The 19,128-nt window shown below is 32.2% G+C and overlaps 2 protein-coding genes across 2 annotated transcripts; both read left to right on the top strand.

Annotated features, from left to right (window-relative positions):
- Positions 1-531: 531 nt before the first annotated feature.
- On the top strand, positions 532-9,306 carry LOC140059234 (CMP-N-acetylneuraminate-poly-alpha-2,8-sialyltransferase-like). The gene is made up of 6 exons (XM_072105099.1): positions 532-541; positions 2,893-3,038; positions 4,190-4,288; positions 4,870-4,968; positions 7,514-8,041; positions 8,270-9,306. Exons 2-6 carry the CDS (start codon positions 2,911-2,913, stop codon positions 8,532-8,534), a joined length of 1,119 nt encoding a protein of 372 aa, XP_071961200.1. The 5' UTR covers positions 532-541; positions 2,893-2,910; the 3' UTR covers positions 8,535-9,306.
- A 7,337-nt stretch (positions 9,307-16,643) lies between these two features.
- On the top strand, positions 16,644-18,985 carry LOC140058120 (CMP-N-acetylneuraminate-poly-alpha-2,8-sialyltransferase-like). Its single transcript, XM_072103675.1, has 3 exons — positions 16,644-16,702; positions 17,769-18,290; positions 18,685-18,985. Exons 1-3 carry the CDS (start codon positions 16,644-16,646, stop codon positions 18,983-18,985), a joined length of 882 nt encoding a protein of 293 aa, XP_071959776.1.
- Positions 18,986-19,128: the final 143 nt, after the last annotated feature.

Here is a 19,128-nt window from a genome sequence, read left to right as displayed (position 1 = left end):
ATTTTTAGTAACCTACGAACCAAGACATTTGAATACTGTAATGGCTAAATATCACATGATTGAAGTATCGAGCTAATACCGAATAGGTATACAAAAGTGCGGTAAATTTACATCCTAAATACTGATAGGACAGTGATTAATTTACTATTGGTAATCCTTGGCCACATTGCGTAAAGACATAAAAATAAAAGAAAATATCTAAATTGGCCTGCCTACCTTTCTAGTATAATCGAAACACACACATATGTAATAGATACAATAAATACAAATATTTTTTTATTTTATTTGAAACGATTTAAGAGATAAAGATCGAATTGAACAAAGTGCATTGAATAATACTGCCATTAAATCCCTATTTGTGAATTGTCTGGAGCGTAAGCTCTGATGACTTTTCACTCTTCCATGGCTTACCTTTGTCTTGTATTTTGTTGTGACCTGTGACCTGTGGTCGTTTTTTGTGATTCAACACACCACAATTTCAATACCGTACCGAGTATTTATTTTGTTGTAAGTTATAAGTTTATTCTCAAAAACATTGACGGTAAGTACGCCTTTATATTGCCTTTTATAACCCTTTTTCAACATCTCCCCATTTTATTCCTTTTATTTATTTCTTTTCTCTCACTTCACATTTCTAATATAACATAAGGGTATATTTTCAATTATTATTAAGCCTATACGCAGGCTTTGATCACGGTATCAAATACAGGTATTTTATGTTAGATTCTATAGATATATCTATAGGTGTTATGTTTTTATATTCTATGTATCTCATGTGATGCTTTTTAAAGTCAATAAATGTCAGCATCATAGTGTATGTTGTGTTATTGTAGCTGTTTTCTGTCATTGACAAATACATTGTATCAGTTGACTTCACTGCTGATCTACTCGATATCCATATGTTTATACCATGCTATACACTGTTTATTTTAATTTTAACTTTTTTAATTATATAAAATTAAGAATAAGAAGGCCATATAGATGGCTGCAGTCGCGTGCTCATTAGTATTTACCGACCGACCGACCAACCTACCAACTGACCGAAATTACTGAACATGTTTAAAAATGTTGAAATGTTTAAAAACATTTATATTTTTTTAATTTACACGTGCGTAGCCTGTCACTTTTGACGTAATTTCGAGTTGAAAAGTAAGTCAAGAAAACAGAAATCGGGCAAAAAGAGTGCGAGATAACATTTAACGCGCAGTGCGCGCGCAAAAATCTGCGCACTCATGGCAATTTTGTAAACGCTTAAAATTGCCTGAAACGTACTCTTATTTCATCGAAAATAAAAAAATTTTAAGCGCGCGTACGCATGCGTTACATGCGATACGCACGTAATTGTATTGCCATATGATGATTTATGCCCTGAAATTTATGAGTACCAAATTTTATTTAATTGTGATTCATGGTTGTGAAGATATAATTACAAACGTGATTTCGTTAAATCGTGCGTAGACCGCGTAATTTTTTATTGCGCACCGTGAAAACATAACCACATCGATTCCTGGCCATAAGGAATATACTGTGAAAAATTGACTTAGCTAGATTAAACTGATATCAAGATAAGGTCAGAAAGCGATAAAACGCATAGTGATACCGGACCGACAGACAGACCGACAGACCGACCGACATAGTGAACTATAGAGTCGCGTCCACGCGACTAAAAACTACGTTATTAATTAAAATATTTAAATTATTATTATTTTTAATATATATATATTCTTTCTTTATTCATCCAAAAATGTTAAAAACAAATACATAAATATAACATTATAATATATAAAACATTTTTAAAATAGTTGGATAAAAAGGAAGAAGAGAAAAGGCAACTTCATGCCTATCTAGCTCTACTCCCTGTATAACTATAATATTTCAATTTTATTTAAATCAAACAAATCATATTATAAATTTAACTACTAGTAAATAATAGTATAATACAGTAGTAAAACAATTAGTAATAGATGTAGATATATACATTTATATAAATCCAAAGGCAAATTACTGAAAAGAATGACAATGCTGTGGGTATCAGTGGCTGGATCTCAATGGAGATACAAAAAAAAGAGCGAAAAGCTAAATCAAAACGATCAAGTAAACATCCAGAAAAGTTAGCAGAGCTTTCGGGCAACACTAGCCCTTCATCAGTGCAATGAGGGAATTTGGATAAAGTAATAGCAAATGAGTTGGCAAGTGCTGCCTGGGTGGACAGGAATAAAAGAAATATTATAACAATAGAAACAGCGTGTTTCTATTGTTATACATATAATATAAACAAATCAGGCAAAGAACATTCATTCTAAACAGTTTTTGCTGCATCATGAGGTTATATAGCTTATCTAATTTAAATAAATTACAGAGAATAATAAAATGTCTATGAAGGTAGAAATGAGATCTAAAAAAACTACATGTCTACATGTACAATTAATGGCAAATTGTGGAAAAAAAGTGGAGCTGTAGCTTGGTGGTTAACGTGCTTGCCTTCCAATCCCAAGGTCCCGGGTTCAATCCTGACCTAGTGCAGGGTTGTAACTCATGACTCTTTCAACTCCACTCCCTAAGCCTCAAATGAGACTTAGTTTATAAGCACGATAAATTATTAAATAGTTTATCCATCCTGTAATTGGCGAGTTACTCGCTGTTGGATGAGTATGAAATAAAAAAAAAATAAAAAAAAATAAAAAAAATTCTTTCTATGTGCAATTAGGCTATTTAATGAGAAATTTAAACGATAGTATTCTGTATATTACATAGTTACATAGTTTAGTATTGGTGTTTTTTTTTGGTATGTATTTTTATCGGGTTTTGTACCTTGGATAAAAATGTCAGTAATCATTACTATGTTTTCTACAATAAATTATATAAGAATATGTTATTTATCTAATTTTATAGAAGTCTGATAACTTCGATATGTTTAGACAACGGACGATCACCTTGTTAACGTTTCTAACAAGTTTTTCCATATTGGCAACTGCATTCACCCTATTACATTTATCCAAAACAAGTATAAAATACATAGACAGAACGTATTTCTCAAGGTTAGTAAAAACAAATCTGATTAATAAAGATCTTTTAAATTATGAGCTCATTGTAATTTTGTTTATTTCTTACGCATCCAACAGCGATTAACTCGATTATGGCTGGATAAACTATTTTATTGTGCTTGTCTCATTTGAGACTTAGGGAATGAAGTAAAGTGTTGTGAGTTACATACAACCCTGGCACTATAGTAGGTCAAAAATTACGTCGCCAACACAATGCACACACGCGGCATATTCCACTCTTATGGTACCTGCCATCTAGGCCTGTGTACAGTACCCATTGTTTGTATCGTTGTGTAATTATAAAATTATGCTTGATTGAATTTTTTCACGCTGCTGCTCTAGCCCGCTACGTCCCATTAGGACAATTTTGCGAAAATGGAAACTGCACTATAATTTATAGATTTCCAGCTGCTAGACCCAAAAAACGTCTGGGAAAAGAGTCTATTAGGACATGTCATGCTAAAATTACAAATCCCAAAGCATTTCTGGTATTTGTGAGTCCCATTTGACTGAAATACTGACTTTTGACTGTAATTCACTGTCAGATATTCATTGAATTATTATCGAAACAGTCCATTAAAGTTTGTGTTTGTAATAGGATACTTCCCACTTGAAATATCTAGGGTGATGAAGTGACCCCAGACTTGACCTTAGCAATAAAATTAACTAAAGTGACAGAAATTGATTATTCACTTCTGTAACAAAAAATAATATTTATTCACATATAACAGAAACCCAAAAACCATTGTCTGACAGACAATTTAAGTATTTGTTGCTTTAAATTACATTTTTTCATCTAAAATAACTATTCGGCCTATGTGACAATAAAATGACACATTCAAAAACATTTGAAATAAAAAATATTTTTCAATAAGCTAGCAGCGTTTTTGTAAGAAATATTTCTTGTTTAAATATACCACACACTTTTTGCTTGGTCATGCTTTCATATAGTCTCCCAATACTTCATTTTTCCAAGTTGGGACCTTATAAGTGATTGTCCTATATCTACTACACTGGTCTAGGGGCAGATAATGTTAATAGTGAGTAAGTTACCTTTATAGAATCGAATGCATTTGTACTTTAATTGGAAACGTGCCTACTAGATTGCTTTAGTCAATATCATGTTATCAAGTTTGTATTCACAGATCGTTTGTAACTGGTGAGCCGCCGAGGAGAACCATGAAGAAATTACTTGAAACTGAATTTAATAAAACCATTGATTTAGCCAAGGTATTCGACTCACGGTAAGTTTATTTATTTATTTATTTCGGTATAAAAAAAACCATGTATATATATACAAAATGCAGCAGAAGCTGAAAGTATTGCATTTACATAAAATCAGTATAACAAGTACACAAAAACATCAAAACATTAACATAGATAAATTTCAATACATTATAGTAATACAAATGAATACAACAAACAATCAAACACGAAAAAGTCATACAAAAGTAAAAGGAAAATCAACCACAGCAAAAAAGTGATTAAAATTCATAAATTGAGAGTTCCTTATTGCACATGAGGAAAACAAAAGTAAAATTGGATCAAGTACATGCTAGTTAATTATTTAAAAATCAAATACAGCATGATGCTTATTTAAAATCTGGACTTTCTATATCTCTCAGTTTTAAATTTTGGAATTTCAAGCCAATGATTAGATCTCAAAGTTCTCGAGGGTTTGTAATAGTGGATGGGGGGGGGGGGGGGGATAACGTTAATAGTGAGTAAGTTACCTTTATAGAATCGAATGCATTTGTACTTTAATTGGAAACGTGCCTACAAGATTGTTTTAGTCAATATTATGTTATCAAGATTGTATTCACAGGTCGTTTGTAACTGGTGAGCCGCCGAGGAGAACCATGAAGGAATTACTTGAAACTGAATTTAATAAAACCATTGATTTAGCCAAGTTATTCGACTTACGGTAAGTTTATTTATTTATTTTTATATTTATCAAATACACTATGATGCTTAATTAAAATCTGAACTTTCTATATCTCTCAGTCTTTAAACTCGAGGGTTTGTAATACGGGGGGAGCATATCTCTGAATTCATCATATTTCAGCAAACTATTGCCAAAAGCAAGTGTAGGTAGATCCCTTCTTTCCTCAAGTGAGGGAATACCAATAATTGAAAGAGCATCTATATATAAATTTACGTAAGGGCAAATAAAGCTAAAATCTTTATGATTATTTTAGTCTAAATTACATATAAATTAGATCACATAGTTTCAATCAGCTTTAATAAAAACATCGGGCAATTGAGCTAAAAACGCTGGCGGTGGCAGTTTCTAACTGAAAAAAACCTCTGGCAGTCAAAGTGTTAAGAATACATAACGAAAACAAACATAATATTTATCGCATAATATACAATCTACGATAACTAAATTAATTGATTTCCGTTTCCTTATGCAGAACATCATTTGAATAACAGAACAAATCACACATCTATACATAATGAAACATCGTATACTCTATCTCTAACAATTTTTTCAATCTTCTATCGACTAAAGCCGAAGTATAGTCGTTATCTCGGGACCATTCTATGGTCACCACCAGGTAGGCTTACTTCATTAAGGCTTCTATGAATGGATGTACTGGTTGGGAGCAGAAAAGCTAGTAGACCATACCCAGGACCGTTTTGATTACAATCAATCGGAAAATTACCTCACGAAGAAACGATATCCACAGTATTAAGATCCCTCTTAAGATTACTTTGAATAATAATAAGTTTATCTAAATAGGCCTGTACTTACTTGAATTCAATGACAAAAATGTGTTATTTAGTTTATTTATGTTTGTATATCTAATACTTGATATAGAAAAATACGTACATTTATTTCTCCATTAATCATTGTACATTAAAATAAAAAACACATTGCTTATCCTGTCATTTAATTTATATATGTAGAAAGATAATTGGATTTAAGATTGATATCAGCCATGGTGAACAGGTTTTGTGTGTATGTGTGTGTGCGCGCAAATATTAGGTTTTATGAGGACATTGTTTATTAAAGTTACTAAAGTATTGCAAGTAAATTTAAAAAAACCAATAATAATAATAATATTTATTTGGTTACCAACGAGCAATAAGAAGTTTAAAATTAGTAAAATTATTTCTCTTTAAATTCGTAATATTAATATTTCATTCAGTCATTCATTCAATCTTTTATTTTGGAATCTCTCTGGTCCATAGAAAGTAAAATTACGTATAAATGTATTAAAAAAACTGTAGTGACTAATTACTACTACTACTATAGGACCTACTCATCTCAGGTTAAGATTTTACCTGCAGAGCATCTTTGACTTATATAAGACGTTGTCTATAATCGTAAACACTAAAATATTTTCACTTGAATTAAGTCTACACACATCAGGCCATTATTATATTGATTTTGTAATAATTCATACAAGAATTCTACATTCCGTAAACATGAGGCTGCACCACAATGTAGCACAATGCATGTTTATAAAATTTCTTCTAAATAAAACACATTTCACGACAGAACACATTTTCTGGCCAATAATAAAATAATGATAAAAGTATACAATAATTTAAGTCACTAAAAAGTGCCAAAAGAGACCATAATAATAATGATAATAATAACAATCATCAATGATAATAATAAAGTCATCATCATCAATCATCACCAACTTTGGTACACACTATTATATAATATTTTACACTAACTTGTTTATCGAACTTTTTATTGATTCCAATGTATTCTATATATTGACAAGATCGCCTAAATTTTTAATATATTAACTTTACAATACTTAGTGTTGTATATTCTGGTACAGCCGCTCCATAATCTCGTTGCTTTTCTTCTTTATATCTATATTTTTAAATTTATACTAACAAATATCTTTTTATTAATATTATAATAATAATAATAATATATCCAAAAAATGTATTAAATAATATTTATCGCATAATAGGCCTATGCAATCTACGATAATTTAATTAATTGATATAACAAATTTATTAAATACATAACATCATTTGAATAAAAAGAACAAATCACATATCTACACATAATCATAACATCGTATACTCTATCTCTAACAATTTATTCAATCTTCTATCGACTAAAGCCGAAGTATAGTCGTTATCTCGGAACCGTTCTATGGCCACCACCAGGTAGGCTTACTTCATTAAGGCTTCTATGAATGGATGTACTGGTTGGGAGCAGGAACGCTAGTAGACCAAACCCAGTACCGTTTTGATTACGATCAATCGGGAAATTACCTCACGACTTTTTATTGATTCTGATGTATTCTATATATTGTTATATCCAATTGAATCAAAAATGCATTAATTTAAAAAACTGTATTTGTTTATCTTTTTATCTTTTTAAACCTTTTTAATGATGTATTTTAAGTATTCTGTATCCAATCACAATTAATTGATCAATTTGAATATTTGAATATAAATAATTTATGCATCATTTTCAATCATTTTTGTCACAGGGCCAAAGCTAACATTTTTGCATCAAATATTTTAATACCTCTTCATCAACAAGTTAACTATACGAGTTTGGATCAGATGGTAGAGGCTAGACAATACGGCAAGTATATTGACAGAGTAGGAGAGAAACTTTCTCGGCATCGCACATGCGCAGTAGTCGGCAATGGCGGAATTCTTCGAAGCAGTGGGTGTGGCTCTGAAATTGACGCTCATGACTTTGTGATGAGATCAAACATGGCTCCTATAAAAGATTTTGCAAATGATGTTGGAAACAAAACGAACATAATGTCTGTAAATAACGCAGCAAGAAGAAAATTTCGGGCCTGCATGAGAAAATATAATGGCGTCTGTAATTCTCCGTATGGTTTGCAAAGATTAAAAGAGTTAAAAAATGCCATACTTTGGTTTTCTAAAGTGCGTAACGTTACACCTTTTGAGCATTTTGAGGTGCTAAATTTTTTTGCAAGACACAATTTGGTGAATATATCACTAGCTTATCCATTCAAATACCTGTCAAACCCGATAAAAAGGTAAGATATTTTTCTCTTTACATTTTCTGTATATGCGGAGTAAATCTACTTTAAAAAAATTACTCCAAAAGTGAGAGAAGAAAGGAAGGAAAATTGTATAATCAGTACAAAATACAATATTTTACTAAAAACAGGATGCACCCGTAACAAAATAAGTAATTCATTAAAATATTCCAAATTTAGGCATACATTATTTATAAAGTACGGTAATATTGTATTTTTCTGCAGGTTTTTCAACTTGACCAATGGCCCTTCATCTGGACTGTTTTTGTACACTGCAGCTTTACCGTATTGCGATATGATATCACTGTATGGATTTTATCCTTTCAGCATTGCACCTGATGGAAGAAACCTTACATATCACTATGCATCGGAAATTAAATTTGGGTTTAAAACAATTCATAATATACCGGATGAATATAATAAACTTGTACAGATGAATGAAGATGGGTACTTTAGGATGGTTACAAATAAATGCAATCTTCGAAGCTGAATTATCCAGCACATTTTAGTTTTAAAAACTGTACATTACTTTTCTCCCTTCGGCTTTCTTGATTGCACTTTGGGTTTAAAACAATTTATAATATACCGGATTAATATAAGAAACTTGTACAGATAAAGATGGGTACTTTAGAATGGTTACAAATAAATGCAATCTTCGAAGCTGAATTATCCAGCACATTTTAGTTTAAAAAACTTACATTACTTTTCTCTTTTCGGCTGTCTTGATTGCACTTGAGTTTTTATGTGTAAAAAGATCAACATTTTAAGAAGTAATTTAGGAAGTGTGACACACTCGTTGTCAATGAAATACTTTACTCGAAGTATATATTACAGCTAGACACGTATCTGACTTGCGATAGTAGGTTAGACTGTATCTACTGACAGCTTTGGCTCGAATCGGTTAGAAATTTACGAAAATCGAAAGTGGCGTAGTATTAAAATTTGGTATATCAATATTCTTAAATTCTCAGTCAATACTGAAAATGGATAATGCCTAGTAAATAAACACTAGTTTGAGCTTAGAACACATTTCGTAAATACACAATGTAGGCCTAAGGCACATTTAAGCCTACGGTAATATAAACCTTTTGATAGAAAGTTGAATACTTATAGTAGGCCTACCCTTGACCCCTTTTAATGGGACACCTTCGAGACAACATGTGTCTTCTTAATACAATAGAGGTTCCTCCTTAATAGGGGTGGCTGACAAAAAAAAAATCCTCACCATTTCAAATTGACTAAATTGTTCAAATCACGCAAAACAGAAATACATTTTAAACTAGAGGGTACTCCGAGAGTACAAACCTCCGCCTACTGTAAAATTCCCCTACATAAAATTTCCCAGGAAAATATATATATATATATATATAATTATTTTTAATTGTTGTTATTAGTTCTAAGTGTAAATAGACTGCACACTACAAAGTTGTGGGTGAGAGTTTGGTGTAATATGCACACATAACACATAATATGCCGAGTGAATATAAGAAACTTGTACAGATGAATAAGGATGGGTACTTTAGAATGGTTACGAATAAGTGCGTGCTTTGACGAAAAAATTTTGAACAAAAACGAAAAGTAACATATGCGCGTGTATTTCACGAGTGCAATTTGAAATGTTCATAATTGTCACTATTAAATGCATTTATATAAAAAATAAAAATTTGAAATATTTAAACAGTTTTATTTAAGCTGTATGAAAATATTCGTCCAACTGAAATTAAGAATTGTATAATTGGTAGTCTCTACTATCTTTTTTTCTACTATTTCTCTACACAAACGAAAAGACAATCATGTTCAATGTTAACATGAACCCTGTCATTTGACATTTGACCTTTAACTTATTAAGGCCTCTCAAGTACCATGAAGTACAAATAATATAGAAATAAAACGTAAAACCAGAAAGATAAAAAATAATAAAGCTGGGTGCACTCCCACAGATAGTTCAGTGGTTGAATGACCTTTGACCTATTGACTTTATCAATAAAATAATTGAAAGGAATTAATATGAGGTGTATTCATGTTTAAAGTTCTTTCAGGTAAATCTGACCCGGTGACCTCTATTACGGTGTCAGCTCAGAAAAGCCAAGTGCAAAGCTAAACCCGTAACGTGCATTGCATAATACTGCCATTAAATCCCTCTTTGTGTTTTTGCATGACGAGAGTTCGATAAGAATTGTCTGGATCGTATTAGCTCCGATGACTTTTCACTCTTCCATGACTTACTTTTGTCTTTATTTTGTTGTGATTTTTGTGATTCAACACAGCACAATATTTCAATACCGTACCGTTGTCAGAGTATTTATTTTGTTTTAAGTTATAAGTTTCCTTCAAAACAGTAAGTACGCATTTTGAATGCCTTTTATACCCCTCTGTCAACATTACGCTTTTTATTTATTTATTTGCTTTTAGAAAACCCGTTAATTCACATTTCTAATATAACATAAGGGTATATTTTCAATTATTATTAAGCCTATACGCAGGCTTTGATCACGGTATCAAATACAGGTATTTTATGTTAGATTCTATAGATATATCTAGGTGTTATGTTTTTATATTCTATGTATCTCATGTGATGCTTTTTAAAGTCAATAAATGTCAGCACCATTGTGTATGTTGTGTTATTGTAGCTGTTTTCAGTCATTGACAAATACATTGTATCAGTTGACTTCACTGCTGATCTACTTGATATCCATGTTTATACCATGCTATACACTGTTTAATTTATTAATTTTAACTTTTTGATTTATATAAAATTGAGAATAAAAAACTACGTTATTATTCAAAATATTTAAATTATTATTATTATACAATTAGATAATCAAGCTTCCCCCTTAGCCAGTGTGGGACCATGAAGGGCTTCTCTACTTGACATCCCGGAACTCATCATCCCTGAATGGGAGGGTTGGTCAACTTCAATTGGTTTTTATTTCCACGTACATGTACCTCCATGCTCAAACAAAGCATGCGCCCATAAACTGCAAACTAAACTAAGGTAGGCCTATAACATAAAATAGGCCCTATAGTCGTGGTCGTTTCAATTGTCGTCTCTTAATATCTTTCAGCAGACTTATTGATAATTGCATCTGTTGAACATTTTATACAACCTGTCCCTGATACTTTTGAACTATACCATGACATCCCCAGTGGTCTAATGGTTAAGACATCTGAATATCAAAAGCAGAAGGTTCCGGGTTCGAATCTCGGTTGGGGACACTTTTTCTCATTCTCACAGTACAGATTTCCTCATCTTTGTTTCAAGTTAATTATAATTACATTTCAGTATATCACCGGGCGGTTTAGAATTCATGTTCTGTGCCTGATGTGTTTATATATATATATATATATATATATATATATATATATATATATATATATATATATATATATATATATATATATATATATATATATATATATATATATATATATATATATATATTTATATATATATATATATATTTATAACCCTGAAAGACCATAAAGAAAATTTTATAAACAAGCCGACTTGCAGACTAATTAACCCCTCAAAATCAGAGATAGGAAAGATAAGTAAACACATCCTAGAAAGAGTTAAAAAACATATCGCACGTAAGACCAAGCTTAACCAGTGGAGGAATACTAACGACATGATAGAATGGTTTAAAGGCATCCGGGATAAGGAAAATCATCTGTTCATATGCTTTGATGTAACAGAATTTTATCCTTCGGTAACTTTGGACCTTCTCAATGAAGCCCTCAACTTTGCTAAAAAATTCACCGATATTACAGAGGAAGAAAGGGAAATAGTAATCAAATCCAAGAATACACTACTATTCAACGACGAGACAGCTTGGTGCAAAAGGAACACCACATTCGATGTTACGGTGCTGAAACATGCGAGTTAATAGGTCTGTTTCTGCTAGCCAAACTGGAACCCAAGTACGGTAATAACATAGGATTGTACAGGGATGACGGACTCGCGGCATTTAATGAAACTCCTCATGTTATTGAAAAAATAAAAAAAGATCTCTGCTGCACATTCAAAGAACATAATCTAAAGATAACGATCGAAGCGAATAAGAAAATTATAAACTACCTAGATGTAACGCTTAATCTCAACGATGGAAGCCATAAGCCTTATTTAAAGGAAAACAATAAACCACGCTATGTTCATTGCAAAAGTAATCATCCAGCATCAATAATTAAGAACATCCTGAAGGCATAAACAAAAGATTATCAAACATTTCTTCGAATGAAACTGTTTTCAATGAATCAAAGAAACCGTACCAAGAAGCCTTGTATGAAAGTGGATACGACCACAATCTGAAGTACAACCCGACCAATACCAGCGCACAAAATAACGTGAAGAAGACAAGGAAAAGAAATATCATCTGGTTCAACCCGCCTTACAGTGCCAACGTGAAAACCAAAATAGGGCACGAGTTCTTAAAGACTGTAGATGAATGTTTTCCACATAACCATGAGCTAAGAAAAATATTTAATAGAAACACCATTAAAATCAGCTATAGTTGTATGCCTAATATTGGGTCTGTAATATCGGCCCACAACAAAAATGTATTACGTAATGATATGCCCTGTGATAACATCAAGCAATGCAACTGTCGAAATGAATGCCCATTAGATGGGAAATGCCTAACCAGTGGTGTTGTTTATCAGGCTACAGTAACAACAAATGATGATGATAAAGTTGAAACATATGTCGGACTAACCGAAAACACATTTAAATGCAGATATAACGTACACAATAGTTCATTCCGTAATGTTAAATACAAAAACAGCACAACGCTTAGCCAGTACATCTGGAAGCTAAAAGATGATAACATAAAGTATAACATTAAATGGCGAATAATAAAGAAGTGTAAACAATATTCCAATGTTAACAAACGGTGTAATCTATGCTTACAAGAGAAGTATTATAATTATTATATGCAAGCCTGAAACCAGCTCACTTAACCATAGGAACGAATTAGTCAGTGCATGTAGACATAGCGTCGTCGGCATCACGAAGTGACACTAACCTAAAAATCTGGAATTTTTGAAAAAAATTTTTCTTCCATATTTTGATTATGTATATCGAACTCTATGTTTTCACAAAATTTACACATTCAAATATCATTAATTAACTAATTACATTAATTAGACAATATCAAAAAACACCATCATATGGAATTTGCGTTTTTACGAAGTGACACTATTTATTAAATACCCGTATGTGCTGCTTGCGAGCGCCACACTGGTAATGAATTTTGCGCGTTTGTTTACTGTTTGGGCCTAGCCTACAGCCTAGCTAGGAGGATCTGGACGCACACTCCACAACATTGCATTTCATTAAGAAAGACGGTAAGTTAATTAGTTTATTTAAAGAATTTTAGTCTGCTCATGTATTCCTCATGTCGAGGCCTATTATATATTTATTTTATAATTAATATAAAACAGTAATTTGACACACTTTAGCCTACTACTAGCTAGGCATAGTAGGTAGGCCTAGCCTAGACCTATACTTTACTGTGACATTTAGGCAAAGCTAGCTTGCCCAGATCTACCTAGGTTAGCATCTGGCCTGGCGTACATTATTCGGTTAGTAGGCCTAGTTAGTTAGGTCCTCTAAGCCTAGCCTAGGCCTAACAAACTAGAGTATGCGTATGCCCAGGGAATAGTAGTAGTAGTAGTAGTACTACTACTTGGCTAGAGTAGACTCTTTAATATAATAGCTAGGCTAAACTACTCTGCTTGATTTTTAACAATAAGAATTAAATCACTGTTATTTTTAAAATGTGTTTTTTTTTTCAGAACAGTTTCAAGAAAATAAGATAAGGGGGAACAACCGAAATTCGATCAACAAGCAATCTATCTACATCAATTTAAGGGAGAAGGTATCAAGTTCAAGGTTTAAAAATGGGGGAGGTGTATGTAGGCAGCCTGTAGCAAGTGTTTATGTTATATGAGCATTTTAGATGATGTGTACATCACAGAACAATGGATTGAATAAATTAAAAAGCATACTGGTAATAGAAAAAAAATAATGTAACGACATTGATTAAGTATTTAATGATTTATAACAATAGAGAATAATTTTTGATATAAATTAATACTGGCTGAAATACCAATTGTATTACTGAATTATTAATCGTTCAATGTTGAAAAAATAAATAATATTTAATAATATGGAAAAAAAATATGAATATGTACATTATGCTTACTGTACATTCCAGATAGGCCTATTTATATGTCTATGTAATTTGATGTTTTTATTAAAAGTGTTAAAGTAGGTCAAACTATGTTTTTAGATTTATTTGATGTGGTTGTTTCATTTATAAATAACCTAACCCTTTCTGCACTATCAAACTAGTTTGACAAAAAAAGTTTGATGTGCCCAAATATGGAGTGATATTATGCCATTGTGTCCATATAAGCACATCAAATTAATGTTGGTCACATTAAGTTTGATTTTATTTATTTCAACAATATTTTACTAGGGTGGTCCTTCCAGTCGAAGGTGATCATTAGATAGAGAGAACCTCACAAAAATGCAATTTGATAAGACAATAACATACAAAAATTTAATAAAAATAAATAGAATTTATGAAAACTAACAAACTAAAATAATGGAAAAATGAATAGAATCAAAAGGGAAATCAATGAAAACAATACATTAAATGGCCATCTCCGAGGAGATGGCCATGTAATAAATAAGGAAGAGATGGTTCTTGAGCAAAAATTTGATGGAAATGGAAGATGAAGCAAGTCGGATAGTGCAGGCAGGGCTTAAAGGAGACATGCATGTTTGTAATGTATATATAATAGTGTTCACTTATCAAGGACCATACTTAATTGTTATGATGTAGGATCATTGCATTGGAAAGCTATGAATTACACAGTAGTGTCACTTCCAACGCACTAGAAATACGCGGTGAAATCGAATTTGCGGTTTCACGAAGTGACACTAACTGCGTTAGTGTCACTTCGTAAGCGTAAACTACGTAGGGAAATGAATTTTTCGGTTTCACGAAGTGACACTAAAGTTTAACTTTAATTTACTTGGTAATTAATTAATATGATTAAAATTAAATTAAAGTAACGGGTAGCTGGATTGTCTAACTTTGTATGTATGTAAATTAAAAATCTTAGTGACATTTTTTTGAGGACGAAATCGTGTGTTTTGTGAAGCTCGTTTCTTCAATCGCGTTTTTCTCGAAACGCTGTTTTTATCAATTACGCGGTTAGTGTCACTTCGTGGTGTCGACGACGATAGGAGAAAGTTTCTACTAAAGTATCAGTAATTTAGATAATAAGAATTTGGTTAACAATAGACTGTTCAGGAAATAGAGATGTGTTGTACTTGCTAATTAGCATACTATTGTTCACATAAACAGTTTGCCTTAAGACTTCATTATAGCTTTTTGTATTCACTTGTGACTATCATTCAGAGCCAAGCACCTGAAGATTGAGTTCATACTCATGAAACAGCCTGTAGTGCAATAAAATGTTCAGTTGGTAATTTACTAGCGTCTTTCATTTATTTATATTTGGCTCTACATTTTGTATCGAGCACCTTTCGCTTTCATGGTCTGCGTTAAATTCACCACGATTTATATATATATATATATATATATATATATATACTCAATGTAAATAATGTACTATTATAATAAATACCGTATTATTTTTATATTATGTTTATTATCTGATTTATATAGACAGCCATGCATAGACGTCAAAGGCTTATCTTGTTTATGTTTATAACAACCTTATCTATATTGGTAACTTCATTTTCTCTACTATCTTTATCAACACGCAGTAAAGACACAAACATACTGTATTGTCAAAGGTTAGTAAAACATAATTATTTTTAGTACCTGAGTTATTTCTTTAATACTGCTTGTTAAGAAATACAATATGTTTTTTTTTTATTCACAGATTGTTCTCAACTGTTCAGGAGCCGTTGAAGGAATTACTTGATACTGAATTTAGTAAAACCATTGATTTAACCAAAGTTTTCAACTTAAGGTAAGTTTGTCCATTTGTAACCAATTGCCTTCAATGATATTGATTTACCACGTTGGTCCTGCCAACATTTGTTTATCTTATATCATATATGGGATATATCAAAATATACCAATATAATATTATACTGTTTCTTGTTCAAAATAAAATGTTTATTATTAGCATCAAGGATTGCATTGCCTTTCGGTAGGATCTGGATTGATTCGATGGTTGGGTCTCTAAAGGTGTCCCTGATGTCTAATAAATACAAAGTTCTGTTCTGTCTGTTTTGTTGTTTTTTAAAGAAAATAATGTTCCCCACTATGCTTGCTTCACATCTAGGACGCAACGCAACGACGCAAGCGCAACACCAGTGAAGCTTGGTTCCCACGTGGATGCAACGCAATGACGTAGACGCAACGCAAGCGAGTTGACCAATGACAAGTGATATTTCAAATAATCCATCGCTTGTGATTGGTCAAATCTCTTACGTTGCGTTACGTCGTTGTGTTGCGTCTCTAGTGTGAACCAAGCATTAGTAATCAATCACAAGCGATGGATTACACGAACTACTTTACCGCTTGCATTGCGTCTACGAACGTCCTTGCGTTATATGTCCGTGTGGAAACCAAGTTTTACATACAGGCCAGTTGACTGTTGCTGTGTTGTGGCGTACGGATTGCAAACAGATTCCTCCCACACACCAAACGCGCAGTGCCCTCTACCTTTCGCCCAATCTAACTTTCCTTTGATTTCTAAACAATAGACCAACTCACTCTCTCTTTCCAAAATCTTTAATAATAAGCCTTTATTCCGTACGCTTAATTCAACAAGAAGCTCTTGTAGTTTTCTCCGAATGTCAAGAAGACTGTGAAAGCAAGCCTAATTATTTTTCCTATATAAATGTGTTTTTTCTAAGTTTGATTGTGATCTTGCTTCGTATTTTTACCTTAATTTGCCTCTTCATAATCTTGGTTGTAAACCTCTTTTTCGTTTTAACGATTTTATATTTTCTTCTTGCGCCGTCTTTTGTTTAATTTGAATCTTTTGCCTAAATAATTAATAATAATTTTGTCGTCGTATTAAGGTTTGTAAAAACTGTGTTTTCGGTTAACTTTCGTCGTCGTTTTACAATTTCTGCCTTTTATCAAGCAATTCATTGGATATTTATAACTAGTCATTCTCAATTTTTACGTGTTTTGAATTAAATCATTATTTTTTACCTTTGTTGAATTTTAATTGTAAATGTTATAGTCAGCCTGCAAATTGCGCTTAGCATTGTTTGTTAGAAAGAAGAACAAATAATAAAAAAGTAAAATGTAAAAAAAGTAGTTTTACGTTAACAAAATACATAAAGGATAGGCCTAGACGAATATTATTTCAACATTGTCATCAACATGGCAAGAATTTACTAAGGATAATATATTTATACTTTACTCATGCAAAAAACGAAGGAATTCAATTCAAGTGTGTTAATATACAGATATTGACTGCTTAGAGGTTAAATATAAGATATAAAGGCAATATCTGTTATATTATATAGCCAAGAACAATGTACTAAGGATAATATATTTATACTTTACTCACAGGCACAAAACGAAGGAGTTCAATTCAAGTGTGTTAATATACAGATATTGACTGCTTAGAGGTTAAATATAAGATATAAAAGGCAATATCTGTTATATTATATAGCCAAGAACAATGTACTAAGGATAATATATTTATACTTTACTCACAGGCACAAAACGAAGGAGTTCAATTCAAGTGTGTTAATACCTTTTATTCAACGTGGAAAATATTCGAATTTGCTACAATTCAGAAAGGCTACTCATTTTTACAAATACCTACAAAAAAAAGGAAAGACAATTTCTCGGCATCGCACATGCGCAGTAGTCGGCAATGGTGGAATTCTTCTGAACAGTGGATGTGGCTCTGAAATCGACGCTCATGACTTTGTGATGAGATCAAACATGGCTCCTATAAAAGAATTTGTAAATGATGTTGGACACAAAACGAACATAATGTCTGCCAATCAGGAGTCAATGGCATTTTTTCAAAGATGCATTACAAATAATAGTATCTGTGATCCAAGGTTTAATTTGGAAAGATTAAGAGAGTTTAAAAATGTTATTTTGTGGTTTTCTAAGGAATCTAGACCACACACTACTAAACATTTTGAGCTTATTCATTATTTTGACACAGCAAACTTGGATATTTCAATTGCTTATCCATTTACACGTTTAGCGGATAATCTACAAAGGTAAGAGATGACGTTGTCTATATTTTGGTGTGTGGGTAAATGTCTGACGATGATGCCCAGACATTAGCAGGGTAGTAGTTTACTGATGGGGCTAGCTTACTGACAGAGTTAGAACTATTTTTTCTCTTATGAGAAAACTGTATCTAAATGCAATGCATTAGGCGTATAGTGATTTGAAAGGATAGGAATGACAAGTCGAGCTAAAAATGCAGGCATTTCATTTCAAGCGAAGGTCTAGTAGGCCTAGACCTTCTTAAGTTGTTAATATTTGAAAGCTTGCCAGTCTCCTTAAGAAAACTTGCGCCACTCAAAATTGCGATTGACATGGCCTAGAAAATTATGAAAAAGTATAGTAGTTTGGCTTAAGCCTACAACATCTCAATTTTTTTTCCAGATTCTGGAACATAAAAGATAAAATTTCATCCGGCCTGTATTTGTACACTGCTGCCGTGCAGTTTTGCGATATGATATCACTGTATGGATTTTATCCATTTGGCATTGCACCTGATGGACGAAAAATTAAATTTCACTATGATGGGAAATCCAGATTTTCATTTAACAACTCTCATAAAATGCCGAGTGAATATAAGAAACTTATCGAGATGAAGAAAGAAAAATATTTAAGAATGGTTACGAATAAATGCGTCCTTCAACGACAGTCATTTAACCAAAATGGCATAATATTTGACGCCTAACCGAATGGATTAAATAGGCCTTGCAAGCGAAGCAAGAACCAAGGTTGCGGTCCACCAAGGGCTCCAGTAGAGTTCAGGGTGGGTTGGCGAAGCTTGCTAGGGTAATTTAAGTCGGTTCAATCAGTTTACAAGCATCTAAATCC

The sequence above is a fragment of the Antedon mediterranea genome, chromosome 9 (genome assembly GCF_964355755.1).
Source record: "Antedon mediterranea chromosome 9, ecAntMedi1.1, whole genome shotgun sequence".
NCBI classification, from domain to species: domain Eukaryota; kingdom Metazoa; phylum Echinodermata; class Crinoidea; order Comatulida; family Antedonidae; genus Antedon; species Antedon mediterranea.
This window is presented reverse-complemented; position numbering and strand designations above follow the sequence as displayed.

What these genes read in the sequence shown, in the direction of transcription:
- LOC140059234 (XM_072105099.1), top strand. Translation starts at nt 2,911, where the DNA reads ATGTTTAGACAACGGACGATCACCTTGTTAACGTTTCTAACAAGTTTT. An exon ending in GACAGAACGTATTTCTCAAG is followed by an intron (nt 3,039 to 4,189) that starts GTTAGTAAAAAC and finishes TTGTATTCACAG; the next exon opens with ATCGTTTGTAACTGGTGAGC. An exon ending in GCCAAGGTATTCGACTCACG is followed by an intron (nt 4,289 to 4,869) that starts GTAAGTTTATTT and finishes TTGTATTCACAG; the next exon opens with GTCGTTTGTAACTGGTGAGC.
- LOC140058120 (XM_072103675.1), top strand. Translation starts at nt 16,644, where the DNA reads ATGTCCGTGTGGAAACCAAGTTTTACATACAGGCCAGTTGACTGTTGC. An exon ending in GACTGTTGCTGTGTTGTGGC is followed by an intron (nt 16,703 to 17,768) that starts GTACGGATTGCA and finishes CTTTACTCACAG; the next exon opens with GCACAAAACGAAGGAGTTCA. An exon ending in TTAGCGGATAATCTACAAAG is followed by an intron (nt 18,291 to 18,684) that starts GTAAGAGATGAC and finishes TTTTTTTTCCAG; the next exon opens with ATTCTGGAACATAAAAGATA.